The sequence below is a fragment of the Leptopilina heterotoma genome, unplaced genomic scaffold (genome assembly GCF_015476425.1).
Source record: "Leptopilina heterotoma isolate Lh14 unplaced genomic scaffold, ASM1547642v1 Lhet_234, whole genome shotgun sequence".
In the NCBI taxonomy this organism is placed as follows: Eukaryota; Metazoa; Arthropoda; class Insecta; order Hymenoptera; family Figitidae; genus Leptopilina; species Leptopilina heterotoma.
Window position 1 is genome coordinate 429,266 of NW_025110951.1, and position 26,523 is coordinate 455,788.

The 26,523-nt window shown below is 34.8% G+C and overlaps 2 protein-coding genes across 2 annotated transcripts in view; both read left to right on the forward strand.

Moving 5' to 3' along the window:
* LOC122502543 overlaps window positions 1–26,523 on the forward strand; it is a 54,254-nt gene that overhangs the window by 9,334 nt on the left and 18,397 nt on the right. The window lies entirely within an intron of this gene.
* The window catches only part of LOC122502557 (flocculation protein FLO11-like), a 30,714-nt gene that overhangs the window by 281 nt on the left and 3,910 nt on the right, over window positions 1–26,523 (forward strand). The window contains exon 2 of the mRNA XM_043612672.1: window positions 473–713. Within this exon, the coding sequence (XP_043468607.1) occupies window positions 473–713 (241 nt within the window). The remainder of the gene's footprint in view (window positions 1–472; window positions 714–26,523) is intronic.

Genomic DNA, 26,523 nt, shown 5'->3' on the forward strand with positions numbered 1-26,523 from the left:
GCGCGAGCCTCGTCGAGAGGCGATGCTCGACGAGGACCAGATCGGAGCCCTCTAGTTCCTTCTACTTCTTCTTCTTATTCTTGTTGTTGTTCGGCGACGTTGGTTGTCGTCTTGTTGGTGCAGTGAAGTCTTCGTCGTCGACGCCGTTGCCGCCGCCGCGTGACACGAATGCGGGAGTGCAAGAGAGAGGGAGCTTTGGCCGCTGTACTCGAAAAGAAGATCGAGCGAGCAGGCTATTTCTGCGCCCGTATAAAATAAGCAGTGAATGAAGGAAGACGACTATTCATTGGAGGACAAAAACAGGATTTGTGTCTAGTGCGCGGTTCATTTTTTGAAGCAGAAAAAAAGTTGTTTTTTAGCAGTGGATCTTTGAATTATTTTTGGAAAAGAAAATTGTGTGCAACGAAAAAATTAACGCGGGTGGTGGAGTAGTGTGAAGGACGTTTATTCGGTGTAGTAGGTGCATTAAAAGTGTGGAAGTGTGGATACCTTGGACTGTCCCCCGCCCCCGGCGCTGCCTCCGCGGCGCCCACCTTGGCCCCCTAACAATCTGAGTCCCTCAACGCTGAGGATCCTCGGATCTTCAACATCATCATCATCGGTGCATCAGGTTCAGCAGCATTTGCAGGTGCACGAGCTGCCGTCCCCACCTCCACCGCCGCCGCTGACACCGCCCAACTATCCTGCGCCCCCACGGCCTCCAAGTCGCAACGGTGAGTTTTTCTCTTTATTTTGTTCTCTAGTTTGCATATGTTCTATCCTCTGGTTCTCTAATGTTGGCCAAGCCTTAAGTCATTTGAGAGCAGGAAGATTTTGTCCTCTAATGTTAGCCTAACAGTTAGCCTAAGTTTAGGCCAACATTAGAAGACAAAGCTAAGGCTTAAAAGAGTCATTTAAGAAGAAGATTTGGTTCTTTAATGTTAGCCTAACAGTTACCCTAAATTTAGGCAAACATTAAAGGACAAAATTCTAAGACTTCCGAAGTCAATTAAGGAGAAGATTTTGTCCTTTAATGTTGACCTAACAGTTAGCCTAACTTTAGGCCAACATTAGAGGACAAACCTAAGGCTTAAAAGTAATTTATAAAGAAGATGTTGCCTTCTACTGTTGGACCAACTTTCGGCCAACATTAGAGAACAAAATTCAAAGGCTTCTAAAAAGTTCATTTAAGAAGAAGATTGTGTCCCCCATAAAGAAAATCGGAATTCGAATCAAATCGCAAAAAGCAAAAAGTTACAAATCGTAATCGCAATCAGAATAACTTATCACGCTCATCGGAAATATACTTATCATTCAGGCATTGAGAATTCTCAACGCAACTGACTGAGAAACATATAAAAGTATGGCTCGAAAGATATTACTAATTGCAAGCACGCGCAGGCACTTTGAGAATCACAATTATCTTGATATCATATATGCAGCAAACATGAACTTGAAAGGAATGTAAGATGGCATCATTTACTTTGTCTATATATATTATTGTCGAGGACTTGAAATCATCTTCACAATTCCTTTACAGAGTCGAAAAAATTATAACCATTCTTTACTAAATGCAAAAAGTTTTTCTCTAACTTCTAAAACTCTTCATCCATTTGCGATTTTTTGTTTTTGATATCTTGGTTAAAGATGTTAACTGACGATTTTTGTATTTTTAATAAAATTATAGTTTTTTAAGGATTTCGAATTGGGACAAAACGTATCATTGTTGCACCAATGACACGTTTTGTCCCAATTTGATATTCTTAGGAAAGTTGTGATCATCATCAAAATTAACAGTACCGAAGTGTACGAAATTACACATTAGAATTCGGTTTTTTTGGGTCAAAACCGTTTTTAGTTGACAGTTTTCTTGAAAGTATCTAATTGATACTGAAGCGGATCAAGTTTGATACTAAAAATTTGGATCAATTTTTGATTTGATACACATTTTTGGTATTAATTCGTTACAATTTGATACTATTAAAGTTAACAGTGTTAATAAGTGAAGGTTTGATACACAAAAATTGGTTCCTACTTGTTCTAAATGCCAAAAACTTTTACAGTATGCGACGGCACAAAAAAAATTCTAAAATCGTTTACATCTTGAAACCGAAATTATTTAAAAGTAGCTTATTTTTAAATTTTAAACTATAGGTCAACTATTATAGTTATAACTTATAACAATAGGCTGAGTCATAACTTTAGAACTGAAAATAAGACACAATTTAAAAATATTTTTTTTTCCATCTGTATTTGGGTGAAGAGATTTAAAGTCTAAATTCAAAATACATAAAAAGAAGTTCATTACTGTTTAAAAATTAAAAGTAAATAAAGTAGATACTTATTTAAAAGTAAATGTCAACATCTTAATGTGAATGCAATACTCAGTTCTAAAGCCAAAAATAATACTTTAGTTTCATTGAAAAAAAAAGTGAATGAAATAATCTTTTCTAAAGAACATAGTAATGAACATACGGGAAGACTGTGTGGTATGAATAACTAATTTTGCTGGTTGGCAAACCTCTATATGTGCTGCCAAGATAATTGTGTACTTGTGCCAAGGTTCTATCGAAAGTATTAAAATTTTGAATATTTAATATATATTTAAATATTTTAAAAGATATTTTCCTACTTGGAAAATCTTAAGATTATTGGGTCTTCTTATTGACATGAATATGGGCCTTAATCTTATTCTCCCCTCCTAAAAATGACATTTTTTTATCGTATATTCACTGTGAAAACAAATAAGATACAAGATACTTGAAATATTTTCAAAAATAGTATTTTGAGGGCATTAATGATATTTATTGAAAATTATATTTTATCTCCAAAAACGGATGTCAAATGTTTTAATAATTACATGTTCATTTGGATAATCAACAATTATGCTAGTTACTTATTAATGACGAATTCTTCCGTAATCCGGACTTTACGAGACTTATCGTTAATGATCTTTAAATTTTTCATTGTTTCGTGTTCTATTTTTTATTACTCGAAAAAAACTGGATATTTAAAATAAAGATTTGCCGTGTTTGCACAAAATACGTGAATCATATAATAATTTAATTGATCAAAATTTTTGATTCAATTTGGTATTAACTTGAACTATTTTGCTAACAATTTGATACCTTATGTCCCTAACGTTAGCGTCGACGGTAAGCGCCGAAAACTGTTGTTTGGGGTTTTTTAGGGATAAAAATGTCACTAATTTTATTTCTTTTATTTCAAATGACAGTTGTCGACGCTAATTTTAGGGACATTATTAAATTAGTTTGTTTTGTACTTATTTAATCTTTTATAGTTGTCTTTATAAACTGTATCATGTTTTACTGAATTTTTAGTGAACAAATTACTAAGAATTAGTAAATTTAAAAATTTAGGCTTAGTTTTAAATTTTACTACTTTTGAATTAGTGGGTGACTGTTCTAGTTTAGATTCAGAGAAAAGTTATTGTTAATATCTGGATTTAATTTCTTTTTCTAATTTTAAATATCCAGTTTCCTCCGTGTGTGCAATCAGAGAGTAAACTCTGAGTTATTAAAATAAACCACAAAGTTCTTATTTTAGCCCATTTTAATCCATTTTTGGTTTCTTCGAATTCGAATCAATAAAATTTGCTCTGCGTACAAATATCAGTTATTGGAGATAAAATATACTTCTACTATTTATACTTTTTAAATTTAAATTTGAATTAGTGAAACGTCCACTTATTAAAATTAGAAAAAACTTCCAGTAATTCATGTCACTGAAGTTAGCGTCGACGCTAAGCTTTATCTTGTTCTTCTAGAATAAAAAACTATTCACTTTTTCTCTTAGTTTTTAATTTTTTTTCCCTTCAGTCAAGAAAAATACTTGACTTCTACTTCTGGAATAAAGAATTATAGACTCGTTCGTTTAGAATAAAGAATCATACACCTGTTCTTCTCGAATAAGCGAATAGCGTATTAATTATTCAATAAATTATTATTGAAGCAAACCGCGAGCACACATTGAGCCTTTTGATGTAAGACCAGTAGGTTTTCTCACACCGGCAGTTCATACACCTCTAAACTAGAAAGTAAAGTCTGGCTGGTTACTTATCACCTCAGATTTACAATCGGTTTACAACAGTATCATAATCGACCTTTCACGCAACTATATAATGTCGAAATGTATGTATATATACAACAAATCTCTATACACATTCTTATTAAGAAGGGAATTAAAAGTTTTTATCATTTTTATCCTCTGTAGCAATATACATTTATAGAAAAGTACATTTTGTACTAAAATGCTAATTTTATTTTATCAATTTTTGGAAAAAATAGCACCGATACCGAGGTGGAATTTTGTGAATGTTTCTTTCTTTCTTTTTTTAATGGTTTCCTAAGTGACGACGATAAGTACTCCATAAATCTTGTTTGTCAAAGATGTGGGTGTAAATATACGAATTGAGTATCGTTTCGTGACTTGTCGTGAGTGAGGAAGAGGGGAACGGGGGGAGAGAGAGACTTGTGTGTGACAATGTCGATGAGAGATGGTAGGCAGTGAATGAAAACGTCAAAAGAGATATAGAAAGTTTGTCGAGAAAGTTTTCCACTCGTTTTGGTTTGTGACTCTAATAAGTATAATACGTATTGGGTTGTGCCTCTCTTTTTCTCTCTCTCAATTCTATGAGTGTAAATCGGGCATGATGGTGTGCCATCATGCGCGATTTACACTCATAGGATTGAGAGAGAGAAAAAGAATTATGTGTAGATGTGCAAATGTGCGTATTTAAGGCTATATGTGCTTGTATATGTAAATATGTGCGTATTTGAGTCTACATGTGCGTATACATGTATATGCGCGTATATATTTGTACATGCGCGCGTATAGGTGCACATGTGCGTGCATATAAGTCTATATGTGCATGCATAAGTGAATATGTGCGTATATGTGCATATGCGCCTGTATATTTGTATATGCGCGCGTATAGGTGCACATGTGCGTGCATATAAGTCTATATGTGCGTATATGTGCATATGCGCTTGTATATTTGTATATGCGCGCGTATAGGTGCACATGTGCGTGCATATAAGTCTATATGTGCGTATATGTGCATATGCGCTTGTATATTTGTATATGCGCGCATAAATGTGCATATGCGCCTACACATGTGCATAAGCGCGCATATACGCGTATATGTGCGCATATATAACCGCGAGTGGGTACATGCGTGCTTATATGTGGGGGCACCGATTCTTTCTTGAGAAATTCAACGTGCCACGCATCGACCTACACAGAAACACGAACACACGTACTCCTCTCGATGCCAAGTCGCATGAATGAAACCACGATTTCCACGCTGCCCATATAGGTATGCACGCGCTTCTATGGACCGCTCCTCCTTGGTCGCGAAAGAAATCTTGGGGGCCGGTTTACGAGACGCAAAAGTGTACACGCGAGACGCAGGGCCGAAGCTCCTTTTTATATATATATATGTATACATATATATATATATACATGCAGGTGGAAAGAATCGCTTTGGCATATTCGTGCTCGGCAACTTCGTCTTCTTTTGCGTGGGCGAATCGAGGTTTCTTTTAGCCTCAAGCACATCGTCTCTTGGAACTTGCAAATTGTCCAAACCCAAAGTGGGAATTTATTCTTCGTATTGAACATTTTCAGTGGTTTATCTTGTTTTCTACTCGCAGTCGACTTGGAATTTTCTCAAGTATTCTTTATAGGATGGGGATTATTTTTCACGCTAGTTTGACTCTATTTTTTGGTTTTTGAACTTTTCTCACACCTTCGAATTGGTTTTGTACTCTTTTTGAGAATATTTTACTCTCTTGGCACTGTTTTATACGGTTTGACACTATTTTGACTCTATTTTAGTGTTTTTGAACTTTTATCCCTCTTTTGACACTATTTTAAACTCTTCGTCACTATTTTTAACTCTTTGACACTATTTTAACTGTATTTTACTTTTTTCAAACTTTTATCCCTCTTTTGACACTATTTTGACTCTATTTTGAACTGTTATCCCTCTTTTGGCACTATTTTAAACTTTTCGTCACTATTTTTAACTCTTTCACACTATTTTGACTCTATTTTACTTTTTTTGAACTATAACTATTTAAACTATAACTATCTTTTAACACTTTTTTTAAAAAAACTTTTAACACTATTTTGACTCTATTTTACTCGTATTGAATTTTTATCCCTCTTTTGATACTATTTTGTACTCTTTGACACTATTTTATACTCTTTGACCCTTTTTTATGAACCTTTTACCCCATTTCATACTATTTTGAACTTTTTGTCACTATTTTGAACTCTTTGATACTATTTTCGACTTTTGAGACTATTTTGTACTCTTTGGCACTATTTTGAATCCTTTTGACACTATTTGTACTCTTTGACACTATTTTATGCCCCTTTTACCCCTTTTTACACACATTATTGCGAAAACTCTTGGCAAAATTGAAACATAAAATATTAAATAACACTATAATTTATTGAATAAGAAATTTGAGAGGAAAAATTGTTCTGCGAAGAAGAAACAAGATGTTTCACGTTGTTTACAATATATCGCTCTCTCGTTTAGCCTCGAAGGAGGAAATTGTTTATTTATAAGACTACGGGTCGGTCGATCCACCTCACGATTAATTTATCAGACGGTTTCAGGAGTAAACGAAATCAGACATTGCAACGCCCTTTTATTGTTAAATTTAAGGTTCTACAGTTACTGATGTACAATTGGCAAATTTCTTTCATGAGCGCATCTTTTATTTTTATTTTCAAATATCATTCATATATTGTTAACATCAAAGAAATTGAATTCACAACTAATTGAACTTTAATATTTTGTTTGATTTCGAATCAATTCGGTTCAAATTTGAGTTTAACTTTTTTTTTCCATTTTATATAGTGTCAATTTGATCAAAATTTTGGTTTAATCATTTGATCTATTTTAATGTCAATTTGAACATATTTCGGTTTAATGATTTGATTCATTTTAGTGTCAATTTTGTCCAAATTTTGGTTTAATGATTTGATCCATTTTATTGTCAATTTGATCCTAATTTTGGTTTGATGATTTTATCCATTTTAGTGCCAATTTGATCCAAATTTCGTTTCAATTCAAAATTTTGTAACAATTCGGTTCATTTGGCATCAATTTTTGCTTCAAAACATGGTACCATTTTGATACAGTTGGATATCATTTTGAGCCAAAGTGATACCACCTTGAGTCAACTTGGTACCATTTTGAGTCACTTGGTAACATTCTGATACAGTTTGGTATAATTTTGAGCTAAATTGGTACCATTTTGAGTCAACTTGATATCATTTTGACAGAATTTGGAATACTATTGATAGTTTGTCTACTATTTTGAGTCAACTTGGTATAATTTTGAATTAAATTGGTACTATTTTGAGTCAACTTGATACCATTTTGATACACTTTGGTACCATAGTGAATCAACTTGGTACCATTTTGACTCAACTTGGTACCATTTTGAGTCAACTTGTTACAATTTTGATACAGTTGAATATCATTTTAAGCCAAATTGGTACAATTTTAAGTCAACTTGATATTATTTTGACAACATTTGGTATAATTTTGATAGTTTGGTACAATTTTGATAGTTTAGTATAATTTTGATAGTTTGGGTACAATTTTGAGTCGTCTTGGTTATATTTTGACCGGATTCGAATTTGTTTTAAGAAAAATCGTAATCTACACTTGGTGGTAATCGGGTATGATTTTATAAAACGAGGAAAGTAATTCAAGACCGAAGTTATAGAGAGTGTATACGGGCATGCGCCACAGTATCAATGTTTGCCAACCCCGTTATCTATATTCCCCTTCGTCCTGTCTTGTTACGTTCTTTTTCTAAATTTTCTTCAACATCTTTCTCGTATCTTTTTCCCTATTTGCCTCTTCTTTTTATACTCAAATAGCCCATTTTTGTATGTGAATCAAAATTTTAATACTCCCTTGCTCTTCTAATTGCTTACAGATATTTATTCTTCCCCCTCTTGAAATTTTGTTTTAAGAATAAGAAATCCACACCGTCTGTGAAGAAATTTCTCTCTCTCTCTCTTTCTTTCTTTCTTTCTCTCTCTCTCTTTATTTTTTGTTATGTATCTCTCATTCTCAAAACAGATATGACCACATCGAGAAAAAGTTTCTCAACTTATCTCTCTTTTTGAACGTGACGATACGACGATCCAAATACTTTGCTAAAGTGGAAACAACTCCGGAAGAGTGTGTCTCTAATAGACTTCCTGTTTTTTTGAATTTTTAAAAAAATTATTATAAAAATGAGAATAAAAGAAATTTTTTATAAACTCCAGTGTATTAGATACTTGAATAAAGAGGAATTATATTTCAGTATTCTTTGAAGGAGTATCTTATTGATGAGAGATATATTATTGGGAAATAATTCTCGGTTTTTCAAAAGCACGCGCTTTTTATCAAGTTCCAATAATAATGTGTTCGTGCTAAAGAAACGGTGGTGACCATATGCAAATTGTGCGAGCGTAACCAATATATTGTACACGTATACGTTATGTAAAGTTCAAGCCGGACGAGCGAGTGACGCTGACCTATAAATCATTTTAATTGTACGGGAATTTTTTAACAAATATTTTATCTTTATTTACTGTTTATTCGACTATCGAGAGTAGACGCGAACATACGATAACCGGAAAAGTAGTATAATTAAGTGATTACAGAGTAAATATTGTTGTTAATGACGAGAAATAAAATTGAGATTAGCTCTTCATCAATGAGCGAACTACTTCTTTTTTGTCACCGTTGAATTTCACATTTTATGTTGTCTTCAAATTTTCGCATATACTGATTTTTGGTTTAGTTTTTTGATTGTTAGCTTTTAAGAATTTGAGTTTAGTTTTTCATAGTTTATTTTTTAAGTTCATGTACGCTTTTTGTCTCAATTTGATATCCTTCGAAAAATTGTGTTTATAGTTTAATTTTTAGGTTTATAGTTTAATTTTGATAGTTTACAGTTAATAGTTTAGTTTGTATAGTTTATTCTGTACTTTACAGTTTTTAGTTTACAGTTTAGTCTGTACTTGACAGTTTTTAGTTCACTGTCTTTAGTTTAGTTTGTACTTTACAGGTTTCAGTTAAGTATTTTTTGTTTAGCCATTAGTTTATAGTCATTTAAAGCTTAGCTTTTAGTTTACTGTTTAAAGTTTAGTTTTACGTTTTAAGTTTAAAGTTTAGCATTTACTTTACAGTTTAGCTTTTAGCTTCTAGTTTAACTTTTAGTGTGCAGTTTAAAGTTTATCCGTTAGTTTGCAGTATACAATTTATTAATTTTTAGTTTCCAGTTTATAGTTTAGCCTCAAGTATGCAGTTTGAAGTTTAGCTTTTAGTTGACAGTTTAGCTTGAAATTTACAGTTTAAAGATTAGCTTTAAGTCTGCAATTTGAGAGTTTAGTTCGCAACTTTGAAATTCATCTTGACATTAACTGAGGATTTGATGTCATTCGTGAAAGTGCCGGCGCCGCTACTGCGAGATGCGCTTTTGAAATTTCCTCCTGCATACGCATAAAAGAGCCAAAAATAGTTTTTTTGACGTGTGTTTGTGTACGTGTTCAGTGGTGCCAACCGCCGTAGTCGCGTTGAACACAGTGGGTGTAGGGTGTCATACGCGTGCACGCGGACGAGTATATTCCAATAGGTATGTATGTACGAGTGGGTGGTTGGTTGGTTGGTTGGTTGCTTTGCTGGCTGGCTCTTGGTCCGTTGGGTGGGTGGAGGAGGCCCCCCAGCCATATGGCGTCCACATTCCATCTCGAGTGAGCTGGCGGCCACAAGACGACAGAGATGGAAAGAGGCAGAAATACACAAGCAAACGAGAAAAGAGCAGACACACAAACAGTTGGGACGAGTCGGTTACCTGCGCGCAAGTTCGGCGAGAAACGACCTTTCCTTGGGACCTCGACTCACCTCAAGGGGGAGCTCTTTAAAAAAACCTTTTTCACTCTTTTCTCTTCTTTCTCTTTTTCACTTTTTTCTCCTCTTTCTCTATTTATTCTTTTTTCTCTTGTTTCTTTATTTTCTGTTTTTCTCTTTTTCACTTTCCTTTGGTTAACGAGGGAAAGAAGTAAAATTAGTGACATTGTGATCCCTGAAATCCTAAAATAACAGTTTTCGACCGTATTGACGATAAAATAACAGTTTTTGACCCTATCGACGCTTAAATAACAGTTTTCGACCCTATCGAGGTTAGCGTCGATCCTATCGACGCTAACCTCGATAGGGTCGAAAACTGTTATTTTAGGCTTTTAGGGGACATGATTTAAAAAATCGCTTAGTTTCTAAACTTAGATTGAAGTTTTTGAAATAAATTTATTTCACATATGGAATATTCACGAACATTAACGAACTGCGATCTTGTAATCGTCATTGCATTCAATGACAACTGACGCAGTCGCATTAGAGGTTTAATGTTGATTCACAATTCCCTGCTCCTCGTTGCAAGCACGTAGTGTGTTTCATTTCACTCGCGCACTAAAATTATCCGATTACAAAACTATTGAAATTCACAGCCACGGTTATTTTTTTGGCCATTTAAATCCAAAGCAAAAATAACATCTCAATCATATTTCTATAATTATCCAATTACCACTTTTTTTTGCACTTTCCTACTTTTTCCGCAATATACTCCAAATAGGAAGTAAAGCAATTATTGTTTTTCTTTAAAACTTTTTCGTAGCTACAATATATTATATATATATATATATATATATTGGAGGGTAGAAGAGACCGACGTAGCACGCACGCACGCATACCGCATTGGCGACGTCTGGAGGATATCCGGTGTTGCGTGTCCCTTCAGTAGTACCCTTTACTTTCAAAAAATTTTCTCACTACTCATATTCCATCTCTTGCGCGAGTACCGGTACTCTAACCCTTTCTTTTTTTTGTATATATAAAAGTTCTCTTTCTCAAGGATATGGGAATTTCTATTTTTCAAGTATATAAATATATTATAAATATATCGTATAGTAGTCGCAAAAGTGCATGTATACGAATTCACATGTTTTGAATACGAGATTTATTTTGAGAACAAGGTCGGTAAGCAAAGATTAAGAGAGAATTGTAGGGGCACGTATTATTACTGCATATACGTGAACGCTGAGATGCTTTATTGTTGGTTGTTTACTGACTGCCAGTTGGTGCCTACTATATGCTCTGAGTTAGTAGCTATTTACTTATTGGTTGCTAATTGATACTAATTTGCAGGTATTAACTATTAATTAGCAACTACTACTACTGCTAATTAGTATTACTACTACTATTTAGTATTATTAGCACTACTATTTAGTATTTCTGCTACTAATTGATATTACTCAGTACTACTGTTACTACTTACAACTACTGGTAGTAGTTATTACTACTGGTAATTATCAGTTTTAATTAGCAGTTCCTGTTAGCAGTTGGTTTGCAGTTGACGAACCCCCTCCAAGAAACACAGAATCCACCGATTTTGGACCACTAGATTAGAAATATTATTATCATTTCGAAGATATTTAAACAAGATAGTATTTAATCAGTCGTGAGTATACGCAAGATCTTAAATAATATTTTATCGTTAACTACTGTCGACGTATGCATAACCTTTTAACGAGTGTGTAAGTGAATAAAGAATAAGAAAGAGGAAAATTAGGAGTAAGAAAGAGGGAGAAGGAGGAGAAAGAGTAAAAAAGAAAGAGAGGGTAAGAGTAAGATAGAGAAAGAGAGTAAGATAGAGAGAGAAAGAGAGTAAGGAAGAGAGAGAGAGAGAGAGAGAGAGAAAGAGAGAGAGAGAGAAAAGCATAGAATGACGATGAGGATTTATAGTTGGCGTTCCTTTTATCTTTCGACACCGCGTATACACACAGGCGTGCGTGTTTTCTTTCTCGCGTGCGTAACGGCGATGCCTTTGAATGATGATGATCGTCCCGAAAGTACGTCGACCGAACTCTGCGCTGTGGCTGCTTCACACGCCTTCGGGGCTTACACTCCAACATCAAGGATATTCACCATACATGGCAATAATGTCGTCACGGTAGATTTGCCAATTACCTTAATTCATCCATTAAAAGTTTCTATAATTCCCTCTCTCAATGTACTCATTTTTCCCTCTTAAACTGCTGCTGTCTGTAGAATCACTTCTTTCCTACGCACGCCTATACTTCCGGATGCAGAAAACACCGAAACAAATTTGATGATTTCTTCTCCAGATGAAGAAAACATGAATCGATTGCCATGATTTCTTCTTTATTGGGTAGAAAAAAAAACAATTTTAGTCATTTCTTCTTTGGATGAAGAAAACACGAAAAGAGCCAGCGACTTTGGGTCCAGAACTGGCTAACTTCGTCAGCCAGCCCTGGACCCAAAATCGCTGGCTACGAATTCGCGCCAGTGTGTATTGAACGATTCGGCAAACCGTCAAGTAGTGCTGTATGTGCGCACGTATGTTAGTTTGTGGTTCGGTTTGTATTTGTGTCCCCCTGCCAGCCGGGGTAAATAACCGCCCATACGGGCTCTCTCGGGTAGCGGGTAACTGAGCCTCTCTCTCTTCTCCTTGAGGCCTCCACGAGTGAAAAGTCTGTAAACTGGCAACAGTGTTGGTGAACGTACGTGCGGCGAGGCAGTGCAGTGTGTGCGTGAGCGCGTAACCGCGGGAGCACCACACTCACACACACAATGCATACAACAACACCAACAGGTCGCCACTGACTGGAATCACGCTGTCACACTGCGTTCAAGAAGCCTCCTTTACTATACTTCTCTGGCCACTTGGCTGGTTACCCCCCACACTCCCTGCCCCCTTTGGTCCCGAGCCTCCACTCGTTGGGGCCCATAAAACCCCTCGTTCGTTTCACTCTCTCCCTCTTCCTCTTTTTTCTCTCCTTCTCTGTCTTTCTCGCTCTTTTTCTCTCTTTTCTCTTACTCTCCGTCTTTCTCTCTTTTTTCTTTCCTTCTCTGTCTTTTTCTGTCTTTTCTCTAACTCTCGGTCTCTTTCTCTCTCATGCTCATTTCTCTCTCTCTCGCTCCTTCTCTCTCTTTTCTCTTTCTCTTTTTTCGTTTTTCTCTTCCTCTCTGTCTTTCTCTCTCTCTCTCTCTTTTCTTTCCCTCTTTCTAAAAAGAGTAAGAAAGACAGAAAGAGAAGGTAAAAAGAGCAAGAAAGACAGAAAGAAAGAGGAAAACGAAAAAAGAAGAGAGAGAAAAGGAGCAAGAAAGGCAGAAAGGAAGAGAAAAACGAAAAAGGAAGAAGAGAAAAAGGAAAAAAGAAGAAAAGAAAAGAGTGAGAGGGAAAAAGAGTAAGAAAGACAGAATGGAAGAAAAAAGAGGAAGAGAATAGAGCGAGAGGGAAAAAGAGCAAGAAAGACAGAGAGAATCTTTGACGTATACGTTACACTGTAGTTTTTGTATTCAATCTTCAGCACTTCTTGATCCTAAGCAATTTCTGCATTCTGCAGATAAAAGCCTTTAAATACCTTGAGCCACAAATGGATTCTATTAATTGTCATCACTGTCAAGTTGGGACTCCATCTCTTGGGTTAAATAATTTTCTTCCAATTAAAGACAAAAATGTAGGATTTTTCCTGAAAACAGTAAATCACATGTCGTACAAATAATCTTCGGGGCCCACGCATCGCAGGAAGCATAAAGTTGTGAGGAATGAAAGAAGGATGAGAGAAAAAAAAGGAAAAAAAAGAGGGGGACAGAGATCGAAATGGAGATAGGGGGCACAAGTAAAGAGAGAGAAAGAGAGAGAGAGAGGAAAGCTTGGAAGGTGATGAGGTAGAAGAGGATAGGATAATCGGGAGAAGAAGAAGGAGAGGTCGCGCGTTATTTTAGAGGTTGCTTGCGGACGTGAGGCGCGAGGAGTCGCCAAGTTTTTTGCCTTTGCTTCTCTCTCTCTCTTCTTTTTCGTTTTTCTTCTTTGTCTTTTTTTCTTTCTTTCCCTTTCTTTTTTTTCTCTCTCTCTCTCATTCTTATTTCTTCTTCTTACTCTCTTACTTTTCTTCTTTCTCTCTTCTTTCTTCTGCAATTTTTCTATTTTTTCTTCTTTCTCCATTTTCTTGTTTGTTTTTCTCTTTTTCTTCTTCTCTTCTTTCTTCAGCATTTTCTGTATATTTCCTTCTTTCTTCTATATTTTCTCTCTTTTCTTCTTTCTTCAGTAGTTTCTCTATTTTTCTTCTTTTGCTTCTACATTTTCTATTTTTCCTTCTTTCTTCAGCGTAATCTCTATATTTCCTTCTTTCTTCAGTATTTTCTCTCGTTTTTGCACTTTCTTCAGCGTATTCTCTACATTTCCTTCTTTCTTCAGCATTTTCTCTATATTTTCTTCTGTATTTTCTCTATTTTCCTTCTTCCTTTTTCTATCTGTTTGGAATCAAACGAGAAAGAAAGAGGAAGAAGAAAAAATAGAGAAAATGCACGAAAACGAGAGAAAATGCTGAAGGAAAAATAGAAAAAATACTGAAGAAAGAAGAAAAAAGAGAGAAAGTGCTGAAGAAAGAAGGAAATATACAGGAAATGCTGAAGAAAGCACGAAAAAGAGAAAAAATGCTGAAGAAAGAAGTAAAGAGAGAAAATATAGAAGAAAGAAGAAAAAATAGAGAAAATGCTGAAGAAAGAAGGAAAATAGAAAATGTAGAAGCAAAAGAAGAAAAATAGAGAAAATGCTGAAGAAAGAAGGAAAACACAGGAAAGCAAACAAAAAAAAGAGAAAGAAGAAGAGGCAACGAAGAAAAATATAGTGAGAAAGACAGTGAAACAGAGTGAAAAAGAGAAAAATAGTAAAAAGGAGAGAAATTGAGTAAAAAAAACAAGAAAAGGAGCAAAAAAGAGAAATATAGTAAAAAAAAAAAGAGAGTGAATGAGAGAAATAGATTAAAAAAGAGAGCGAGAGAGAGAAAAAGAGTGAAAAAACAAAAAAATTAATTGAAAGAGAGTGAAAAAGAGAAATAGAGTAAAAAAAAGAGAGCGAGAGAGAGAGAAAAAGAGCGAGTCCAACCCCACGCGGCGATTCACGTACCAGATGTTCTCTCCCGTCTCATCATCAGGGAGAATCTGTCCTCTCTTTTGGTCGCAGAATAGAAAATACAGAAGCATCACTTGTCGGCCTCTTTGATCTGCGTCTCGTAGTTCAACTTGTTATTGCTCAACGATTATTTGCTCTGTGCTCCTTAAGTGTCTCATTTTGTGCGAGAATTTTGCGAAACCCTCGGGAGAATGTCACCGAAGAAAGTATTCACCACAAAAGCTATTTAGTGTTCTTCAGTCCTTAAATTCCTCTATTTCTGATGATTCCAAATATTCTAGTCATTTTTTCTTGAAATTAGCTGTCGAAAGTTGAAAGTTAGTATTTTGCCAATTTTCCTTAGGTCGAAAGTCGCATACACGTTAAGCTAAATTCAAAATCAAAAAATGATTCAAAAAGTAATTTAAGTTTGAATTTTTTGAATTTTGTTTGAAATTCGAAAACTCTGCTGGCAATGGGTAAAAAGGTAGTGAATCGGATTTGCGAGAGAAGGTAAAGGATATCTGGTGCCTTTGACCAGAGAGACTGTTTACATACTTGAGATGCGAGACGGAGTCTATGTTTTTCGAATGACTCGTAAACACCATCATGTTTCTTGGCACACAGCTTCTTCGCAAAACTCCTACTACTACAACTCTACTACCCGGCAAACTTGGCCAAGAGATCTCGTTTGGGTTCTCTGAGGAAGCATTTTGATGTTTCGACTCGTATTAGACAGAATTCTGGGATTAACTAATCTCGGCCTGTCTTGCTATTTGGGGACCGCAGGTGAAGGACCTGAAGATTCGAGAAACGCTTTCCATCATTCCAAATTCGTTTGTCAGCCAACAACAATTTTTTTTTTTTTTCAAACAAAAAAAATCCTCTTTTATGGGAGAATGACATTTTTTCGTATTATCAATTATTTATTCGTGATTTCTTGTAATCTTCGTGAAAACCCTTTGAACTTTCGTAATTTCTCAAAAAATAACCCTTAGGGTTTTTTTTTTTTTAAAATCACGAAAGTTTGAAGGGTTTTTTTTCAAGGTTTTAGGATCATCTATTGACATCCGAATGGAAATTAGTGATGATGAGCATTGAAAAACCATGATTTGACACCCAGGTGTACACCCAGGCTAATTCTTAGGTTCACACCTTGATTTATTCCTGGGTTCCCACCTAGGCTAATTTTTACTTTCACTCTTAGGTTCATTCCTAAGTTTACACCTAGGATAATTTTTACAATTACTCCTAGGTTTATTTTCAGGTTTGCACCTAGGCTTATTTCTAGTTTTGAACCTACGCCTATTACTCGTCTTACTTCTAGGTTCACACCTAGACTTATTTCTAATTTTAAACCTAGGTTCACTCACAGGTTTACACCCAGGCTTATTTCTACTTTTACACCCAGGCTTCTTGGTAAATTTACTTCTAGGTTTACACCTATAGCTGTATTCCTAGTTTTACCCCCAGATTAATTCGCAAATTTACTTTTAGCGATTTACTTTTCCAAGCTAGAAATTATTTGAGCTATAAATGATGTAAACCGCTTTGAAGGGAAGACTCAGAGTGTCGGTTCTAGTCTGCAGATGTTTAGTTCAAGAGTCGCGGAGCCAGCAGACCAAGCAAAGAGTAGTGAACGAATGAAACGAGCGAAACCAACAAGCAGTACCGAATTAGTAGTTTTCAAAACCCTGTGCATCGTTCTCTAAATTAAAAAAATATTAGTAGGGGTTTTTTTTTTAATTTTTAAAAGTTTTTTCAATAATTAAAAATTTGCAAATATTAATTCGCATGGTTCCTGTTTCGATGTGTCTTATTGAGGTACCCACACAAACACTCGTCTCATTCTCGATGAATGAAGACAAGTTTTCTTTCTTGTTGAGTTGTAATCGGATCCGTCAAGAAGTTGATAATCAATCCATCAATTATGTGAGAGAGTTTCAGGACCTCGGGAGGTGGGCAGTAATGTAGTTTACCAATAAGGAAATCGAGCGTCCCTGGGAAAAGCTAAATATGGCGAACAGGCGAGATCTCGAGTAGTGTGTTCTCTCTCTTTCTCTCTTTTTCTCTCGTTAGAGAAGAACAAAGATAGAGAAATCTCTCTTTCTCTTTCCTCTCATAGAGAAAAAGAGAGAGAGAGAGAGAGAAATCTCCTTCTCTCTTTTGTTTCAGAGACAAAAAGAGAAAGAAAGAAAAGAAGAAAGAGACAAAAACAGAGAAAGAGAGAAAAGAAGAAAGAGACAAAAAAAGAGAGAGGGAGAAAAGAAGAAAGAGAAAAAGAAGAAAGAGGCAAAAAGACAGAAAGAGAGAAAAGAAGAAAGAGGCAAAAAGACAGAAAGGGAGAAAAGAAGAAAGAGGCAAAAAGACAGAAAGAGAGAAAAGAAGAAAGAGGCAAAAAGACAGAAAGAGAGAAGTAGAAAAAAGAAGAAAGAGAGAAGTAGAGAAAAGAAGAAAGAGAGAAATAGAGAAAAGAAGAAAGAGAGAAAAAAGAAGAGAGAAACAGAGACAGAAAGAGAGGAGGAAGGCGAAAAAAGAGAGAAAGAGACAGAGCTGAATGGAGACACTGTGTGTGCGGAAAAAGACAGGAATTACAACAGAGTGCGTGAGAGAGATGGAGCTAATCATGAATGAACGTTTGCACGACAAAGATAGAATTAACGAGTGGGATAAATATAGAACATCGTAGCATGCCAGAAGAAGATGTCCTATACTGGTCTAAAGACGCTACTATACAACATTTGTGTCTCTTCTCTAGATAGAAGAGAAGCAGAAACACACACACACTCTCTTTATAAGATTGAATCGATTCTGCGCGCGAGTCGATTTCGAGAGTAAGGAATCCGGACTATCAGGGTCGAAGGTCACTTGAACAGCTACTGGGTACGCAAGAGTACTGTTACAATGAGCCGCGAGCACTTCTTGTGAATGAATTGATATTGTTGCTGTTGTTATTCTAGCCATCGCTCTGTACTTATTTTTCTTTTATAACTCGCGCTCAATTGCAGTATCATTCTTGGATTCTTAATTGACTTTTGGCATCGCCGATTGGCCAAAGACATCTCTGGACTGTTTTTCAGTTATTTGTGTTCTGTATTTTGTTTCGTTATTTCTCTAGTATTTTCTGTACTATACTGTCCCTAGATTAGTTTTAGTTTCGTGTTTTCTCTATAGTATTTTCTGTACTATGCTGTCCTTAGATTACTTTTAGTTTCGTGTTTTCTGTACTATGCTGTCCTTAGATTACTTTTAGTTTCGTGATTTCTGTACTATGCTGTCCTTAGATTACTTTTAGTTTCGTGTTTTCTGTACTATGCTGTCCCCAGAGATTACTTTTAGTTTCGTGTTTTCTGTTTTATAATGTTTTCTGTACTTATGTCCGGAAAGTATTTTCTATACTGTTGTCTCTTAAATATACTGTCAATTACGTGTTTTCCGTAGAGTATTTTTTGCAGTTGTCCCTGGAATATTTTTAATTTCGTGTTTTCTATAGTCCGTAGAGTATTTTCTGAATAGAATCCAGAAACATCTGTATTGTTTTCGGCAGAGCATTCTTCCTCCAACTCCGTAGAGAATGGATTAATAAAAGATATGTCGGATTTTGAACCCAATTGCCGATGGGTCAACAACCGATGGACTTCATCGCTACTGGAAAATATTGTTCGAGGCCAAATGAAAGTTTGGGCATTCTTTCATGTTTTGAAAAGTTCATCTATACACTAGGATTCTTTAAATTCTTGATAAAATAGTTGTTTAATTTCGTCACTCGTGCTTCAATCAATAACCTCCTATCGCTACGAAAATCGGAATATGTTGTGTTGTAGTTGTGAAAGAAGCTCTAGTTGTGCTATTTACACAAGAATATTAGTTGTGCCATTTGTAGAAGAAGAAGAAGAAGAAGATTAGGTGTGCTGTTTACGGATGATGATTAGTTGTACCATTTACAGAAGAAGATTAGTTGTGCCATTTACAGAAGAAGATTTCTTATGTTGTTTACGGATGAAGATTAGTTGTGCTATTTACAGAAGAAGATTAGTTGTGCTGTTTACGGATGATGATTTGTTGTGCTGTTTACAGATGATGATTTGTTGTGCTGTTTACAGATGATGATTTGTTGTGCTGTTTACTGATAAAGATTAGTTGTGCTCTTTACGGATAAAGATTAGTTGTGCCATTTACAACAGATGATGCTGTTTACGGATGAAGATTAGTTGTGCCATTTACGAAAGATGATGCTGTTTATGGATAAAAATTAGTTGTGCTATTTACAGAAGAAGATTAGTAGTGCTGCTTACGGATGATTAAAGAAAGATTCAATATTAAAAATAGAATTCTTAGTTTGCACTTTTGCATCAGGGGTGTTACCACCCCTGATGTAAAAGTGCAAACTAAGAATTCTATTTTTATAATTCGAGATGAGTCAGAGTAGAAAGTAGTTCCAAACTCTTTGGGAGAAATTATTTCTTCTTTTTTTCTGCAAATCAAATAGTTGTACAGTTACTATTCATTGTAAATACAAAGAACTATAAAGTCATGTTCGATATACAAGGACCCTGATGTCTTCTCATATACGTTTCACCTATAAGATTGAAGAGCAACTCAACGAGTTTACCTGTTTGCGCGTGCGCCGATTGCGGCAGTCGACCTTCCTGTGGGCCTTGCTACACAATACAAAACTAAAAACATTGACTTCTTTTCTTTTTCATCTCTTTCAATAAACGTCTCTGCCTTTTTTCTTCCTCCTCCCCTTCTTCTTCTTCTTCTTCTTCTCTGTGGTATTTTCTTCCATCTCTTATTTGTTTCTAAATTTTACGTTTTTGTTGTTAAAAATAAATTAAAAATGGGTGAGTGTTAAAATTGCCTGAGTGTTAAAAATGCGTGCGAGTGTTAAAAAGATGTTTGTACAGAAATTTCTCGTGATCTCTTTGTGTACGCCATTTGAAATACAATCTAGCCACTTTCTCGATAGACTTGTATGTATAAGTTCCACTCGGCGCAAAATGAGTTTTCGTAATGTAGGTCGGTAACGGTTGTAACAGTAGCAGTTGTATATAACTGCGATTCAATAATCATACGCTCTCGGTTTCAAAATCTTTTGTTCCAATGTACGTGATGCTGTGAATTTCATTTTGTCAAGTTGAAGTTCCTCCTTTCTTGTTTCGGTCAAGTTCGGTCGTTTTCTAACCGAATTTCTTTAGCGTCTTGTGCTTTCTTTTTACGTCTTTTAGCGTCATTTTCTCTATTTTTCTCAGTTTTCAGTGTTTTTTCTCTCTTTTTAAAAATGATTTCTCTATTTTTCTTACTTTTAGCGTTTTTCTCTCTCATTTCACTCTCTCAGCGTTATTTTTTTTTAACTTTTTAGCGTCTTTTTCTTTCATTTTATATCTTTTAGCATAATTTTCTTTTTTTTTAGAGTCGTTTTTTCTATTTTTCACTCTTTTAGCAGATTTTTATTTTTTCCCCATTTTTCGCGTCTTTTTTAAATTTGTTCTCTCTTTTCAGCGTCTTTTTCTTTCTTTCTATAACTTTTGGCGTCATTTTTTCTAATTTTCCCATTTTAGCGTCATTTTCTATTTTTTAGAATCGTTTTCTCTATTTTTTACTCTTTTAGCGTCTTTCTCTCGTTCGGCGTTCTTTTTTGTACTTTTTAGCGACCTTTTCGTTCTTTTTATATATTTTAGCGTCATTTTTTCTCTTTTTATTGTCGTTTTCTCTATTTTCTCTTTTTGATCACATTTTTCTCTTTTCTTCACTTTTAAGCGTTTTTTCCTTCTTTTTAGCTTCTTTTTCTATTGTTTCTCTCCTTTTAGTGTCTTTCTTTCTTTTTTACATATTTTAGCGTCTTTTTAATTCTTTTTAGCGTCTTTTTTTCTTGTCTTTAATATTTTTTTCCCTCACTGTTTTCTTGAATGTATCAGATTGATACATAAAATTTAGATCAATTTTTGATTTGATCCACATTTTTGTATCAATTTGTTATTTCCTACTTTTAAGTTAACACTTTTTTACTGAAGAAGACGCTAAAAAGAGGGGAAAAGAGAAAATGACGTTAAAAATAGCTTTAAAAAACGCTATTTTAGCGTCTTTTTAAAAGAAATTTTTTTTAAAAATAGCTAAAAGACGCTATTTTAGCGTCTTTTCAAAATAACTAAAAGGCCCTATTTTAGCGTCTTTTTAAAAGAAATTTTTTAAAAATAGCTAAAAGACGCTATTTTTAGCGTATTTTTTCCTTTTTCCCCTTTTTAGCGTCTTTTCCAGTAAAATACTCGTAAATTTCGTAAAAAAGAGAAAAAAAGACTTTTTGAATTTTGAAGAAAACGACTTTTTCTCTTATTTCGCCCTTTTTAGCGTCTTCTCTAAGTAAAATACTCTTAAAACTTGTAAATCGCTAAAATCCGCGCAAAATTTAAGGTTATGTTTCGCCTCGAAATAAAAATGACAGTTTTGTATATTTTAAAGAAAAAAAAAAAGAAACACTGAGAAGGAGATTTCCCACCGCTTAGCTCTCTATCTTTATAGCCAGTGTACGATGTCGATTATACAGTCTCTCTATCTCTCTCTCTCTCTCTTCTCTTTCCTTCTTCCCCAGTGCTATGAAATATCTCTCTTTGAAGAAATTGTGATGATGAGTCGCGTTTCGAATCTGCCGCCGAAAAATAATGGTCGTTGCAATGTCGTCATCTCGTCACACTATTAAAAAAAAGAAAAGAAAAGAAGAAAAAAAATAGGTGGGGGCGACACGAATGTACACGCAGTGGTAATGCTTTCATTCAACTCGAAACTTGAATGATAGCTTCCATCCATTCATAAAAAGCTCAAGGCGCACGATTACTTCGTGGAGAACTCGGCAGATGGCGCCAGGTTCCTGCCTCCCTAGCTTGATACACCTCTTTTCCTTTCCCCCCCCTCTCACTTTTGTGACTCGCCTCACATCCTCTTCTCCACCCATTCCTCCCAACCTCTCCTCTCTCTCTCTCTCACTCGACGTCGACACTAAACTCACGAGTCAGTCGCCTGTCGGCTGTTGGTGTGCGTGTTAATTTTCAATTCTTCACTCGCTAAATTCCACTTTTTTTTTTCTTATTTCTTCTCTTTAAAAAAAGTATTTTTTTTTTTTTGAAAAGTCTTCATATTGGACAATAAAATTTTGAAATTTAGTTACTTTTGCCATTCGTGTCTGGTTTTGAGAAGAAATTGTATCTATTATTAAAGTATTCTCGTGAAAGGTGTGTCTCGTGTGTGGTTGGGAATAAAAAAATATATTCTTGTAGTTCTTCTAGTGGTACAATTCAGGAAAAAATTCTCCTCTCTAGTCATTTATTCCGAACATTGTGAAATTGGTTTTTTTTTTGTATTTTTAAAAAAACAAGTTGTAGAATTATGAATTTGTGTTGTTCATGGATATAAAACACTGTTTTGGATTAATAATTGGCTCATGAATTTCTCGTAAGTAGTTTTGTGAAATATTTTGCGAAAAAAAAACGAAGAAACTAGGAATTTAATAAGAAAAAAAGAAATAAAAATTAGGTACAAATTATTTTCGGATCCAATCGTAAATTTTTAAGTTTAAAACGTTCAGTTTTGAAAGATTTTTAAAATTTTAACTGTTTCGAATTTTTAAAACTTTCCTGAAGTTTTTAAACGTCACTAAATTTAGCGTCGACGCTGAAAGTCGAAAAAACTAAAATGAAAAGGAAACCTTTTTTTTAACTTTTAGGTTCAAAAAAAGTGCCGTGAAATTATTTTTAACTTTCGTGGTGAATGAAAGAAGAGTGAAGTTAGTGACATTTGTGAAAACCCCAAATAGTGTCGACGCTAACTTCAGGGTCGTAAAATTTCAATTTGTTGAAAATATTTAAAATTTTAGCTGGTAAATTTATTTATCAAAAACTGTTTGAATTTTAACATGAAAAAATTATTTCGGTTGTTTGAAAATGATTAGCTCTAATAGAAATGCTTCATTCTCAAGGCTAACTTCACAGTTAACTTAATATTTATCCGTTGGGTAAAAATTATTTTCAAATTCAATAAAAACTTGACTTTTAAGTGCTGATTTGTTTGGATTATTTCGAAAATAGGGAATTTTTTCCTAAATTTCAAGTAAATTTTGAAATTAATTAAGGACCCTGAATTTAGCGTCGACTGAGTGTCGAAAAACTTTTTTTCTCTCAAAAAGTGAAAAGAAGAAAACAGTTTAAAGTTTTTTAGGTTCAAAATGTGCACTGAACTTATTTTTAACTTTCTTTTATAAAAGAAGTGAAATTATTTGCAAGTTAGTCGAGACGCTAGTTTTTCCCATTTTTAGGTTTTTTCCTTCAAAAAAAAGTAAAAAGACTAAAACAATTTGAAGTATTTAGGCTCAAAAAGTGCGCTGAACTTATTTTGAACTTTTTTTTAATAAAACAAGTGAAATTAGTTTAGAATTTTACCCTAAATTAGCGTCAACGCTATTTTTCGCATTTTAAGGTTTCTTTTTCTCAAAAAGAAGTGAAAAGAGGTGAATGAAAGAAGTGAAATTAGTAATATTGACATTTGTAAAAACCTTGAGCAATAATTTTTGACGCTAAATCGTCGACGCTAACTTCATGGCCATAGTAATTACAAAAATACTCTCTAAATCCGAATTATCGAAATTTCACGGATTTCCAGAGATAATTTCAAAAATGTCAATTCTACTGAAGAGTCAGTGAAAATTCACTAATTTCCAGCGTGTAAACGTTAATTAGTGCTTTACTTATCGCTTTTTTAAAGATTTATAGATACATAATTACAATTTTTACTAAATTTAATTTAACTTTTAAGTAATAAGTGAACTCGGTAAATTTGAATTAATTAATTAGTAATTAGTAATTAGTAATTAGTAATGTTCACTAAATCCGCACTATTTCATTAATAAACCACTAATTCAGATTTAGACAGTACAAATTGTAACAGGCCTGAATTGTAATAAAAATTGAATTTCAAGAAGAAATAAATAAATTCCGTTCAGAACTTTAGGATCATTGATATAGTTAAGTAATCGGATTGAGTCAAATAAATTTTTTTCCACTGTAAATTAATACTATATTTAAATTTAAAAAAGAAAGATTGAAAAACACTTGCATTGACATGCACACAGACTGCTTTCGAAGGACGAGAGACAAACCGACAGTCAATAAAGACAGACAAGAGATTCATTCGTGCAGAGATTGCACCGTTATGAAGAAAAAAAAGAAAAGAAAGAAAGAAATAAGGTTTATGAACGGATGTTCTGTTCATTGTTTTATAAAGCACAAGACGATAAATAACAGTGAGCATTATGATAAATCCGTTGATTATATCAACGTGGGTTGACGTAATTAAATTCAGAGATCAATGCATTACGTAAAATGATGTCGAGATTTGGGTGTGCATAATACTATTTTCAGAAACAGAGTGGGCGTTTTGTTGGTTCGTCTGTGCAACCGTCTCACTCTCATCGTCTTCGTCGTCTTCGTTGTCGAAGACGAAGACCAAGACGACGACGATCACGATGCCGTCTCGATCGTGAGATTCAAGTAATGCTTTTAAAACCCAACGGTTCATCCAATGGAGTAGGCGCCCAGGAGTCCGATGAGCGCCCACGCGTAGACGCCAGTCTAGTTTGATCGTGATTCTCCTCGTTTAACTTTAGGAATTTCACATTCTAATTCAGTTATAGTTACTTTTTTTCTTTGCTTTTATTCTCCCGAGGGAGTCGAAGAAATGCTTCCTCCATCAGAAGTATTTCTTCTGCTGCGAAACTAGATTCAAAACATGTTTTGGTTTTGGTCCAGGCTCTTCGATTTTTGATCCAGGTTTGTCGATTTTGATTTAGCTTCTTCAATTTTTATGCAGGTCTTCGATTTTGATTCAGGTTCTTCAAGTTTGGCCATTTTGACTTAGGTTCTTCGATTTTGATTAAGCTTTTCGATTTTGATCCAGGTTTTCGATTCGATTAGCCAAAAACGCAGTTGTGTCCACCATCAGCAACAACTTCCCATCCAGAAAAATTAAGAAGCTCCGATGCAGCACTCCTTAAGGCCCCACTCTCCAATTAAACAAATTTCATATCTTGCATAATTAGATAATATCTAAATCGAGACCAACTTCACAGAGAGGGCATTTAACAGCATGTGGGGTCTTGAGCGTCTCCACTAAACAGGTTCACTATCATCGTCCATCAGGACAAGCTTTCTACTTTAAGTTCCCTGCATTCCCGACATGTGTGCAGATATATAATTCTTATTAATATATTCTCGAATTGAAAACCGAGAGTTGAAAATTTCGATGTGATCTCTGTGTGAAAGAACATTTTTATCGCAAGGTGCTTCATCGGCTAGTCGACGAGAAGAAGGAGAAAAGGCAAAAAAAAAACCTGACGTGGCTTCTTGGGAATTGTAGGTTACCTGTTGTCGGGATTCTTCTCTTTTTTTTGACAATGAAACGAGATCAAACGAACCTCCCAAGTATAACCATCTGTCCAATATAAGTTGGCTTGCGTGCATCTGCTTCAATTCTTGAAAAAAAGAATCTCATTCAGAATTCGAACTGACTTTACCTGAAAGTTCGCCTCTCCGAGACATTCTTTTGTCGAATATTATCCGCGCCCGTCCCCTCTCTCTCTCTCTCTCTCTCTCTCTCTCTCTCTCTTTCTCTCTCTACGATTGTATAAGATTCTTTCGACGAGATATACGTGCAGGCATGTCCTGCGATTCTTACTTCTTTACAAAGAGAGAAGAACGAGTAACGAAGAGAGAGAGAGAGAGCCAGGTCATCTCTGTCGCGCGATCACTCTTGGAATCTGCTTTGCCTCCATTTGTATAATGTTTTGAACGCCGGATGCATTCACACTCGGAGAGAACAGCGATACTTGTTATTTATTCCGTTTCCTATAATCTGATTCTTGGTGCTTTCTAAATCTGCTTTTGGGATCGGGTTCTTTACGCTGGTTACGATTTTTACTCTGCTTGTGATTTTCACACTGGTTAGGATTCTTAAACTGGTCGCACATTTGATTCTTATTGCAATTTTTTACTCTGGTTACAATTTTCACACTGATTACAATTTTTACATTGGTGACAATTTTAACAACTTCTTTACTTGTTCGAATGCTTCTAATTAGAGTATTTCTTTTTTGAATGTTCGGTAAGGTTTCACTTTGGACGGTTCTTTACTTTCCTTTACAATAGACACTTATTTAAAAAACTTACTTTAACTTTACCCCTTAACTGCCATGACAAAGATTTTGGCCGTCAAATTTTTGCACATTTTACAGTGAATATATGATAACTAGCCGTAAATTAATTAAATTATTGGCTATTTCAGTGAAGTAAATGCATTATGATCCTCCTCAACATTTAATACCCATCAGGATCTTCCTAAACATATAATGCCCATCAGGATCCTCATAGACATTTAATGCCCATCATGCACCTCAACAATTAATGTCCATTATGATAGGTATTAAATGTTTATAAGGATCATAATGTCTACTAAATGTTGAGAATCATGATGAGCATTAAAT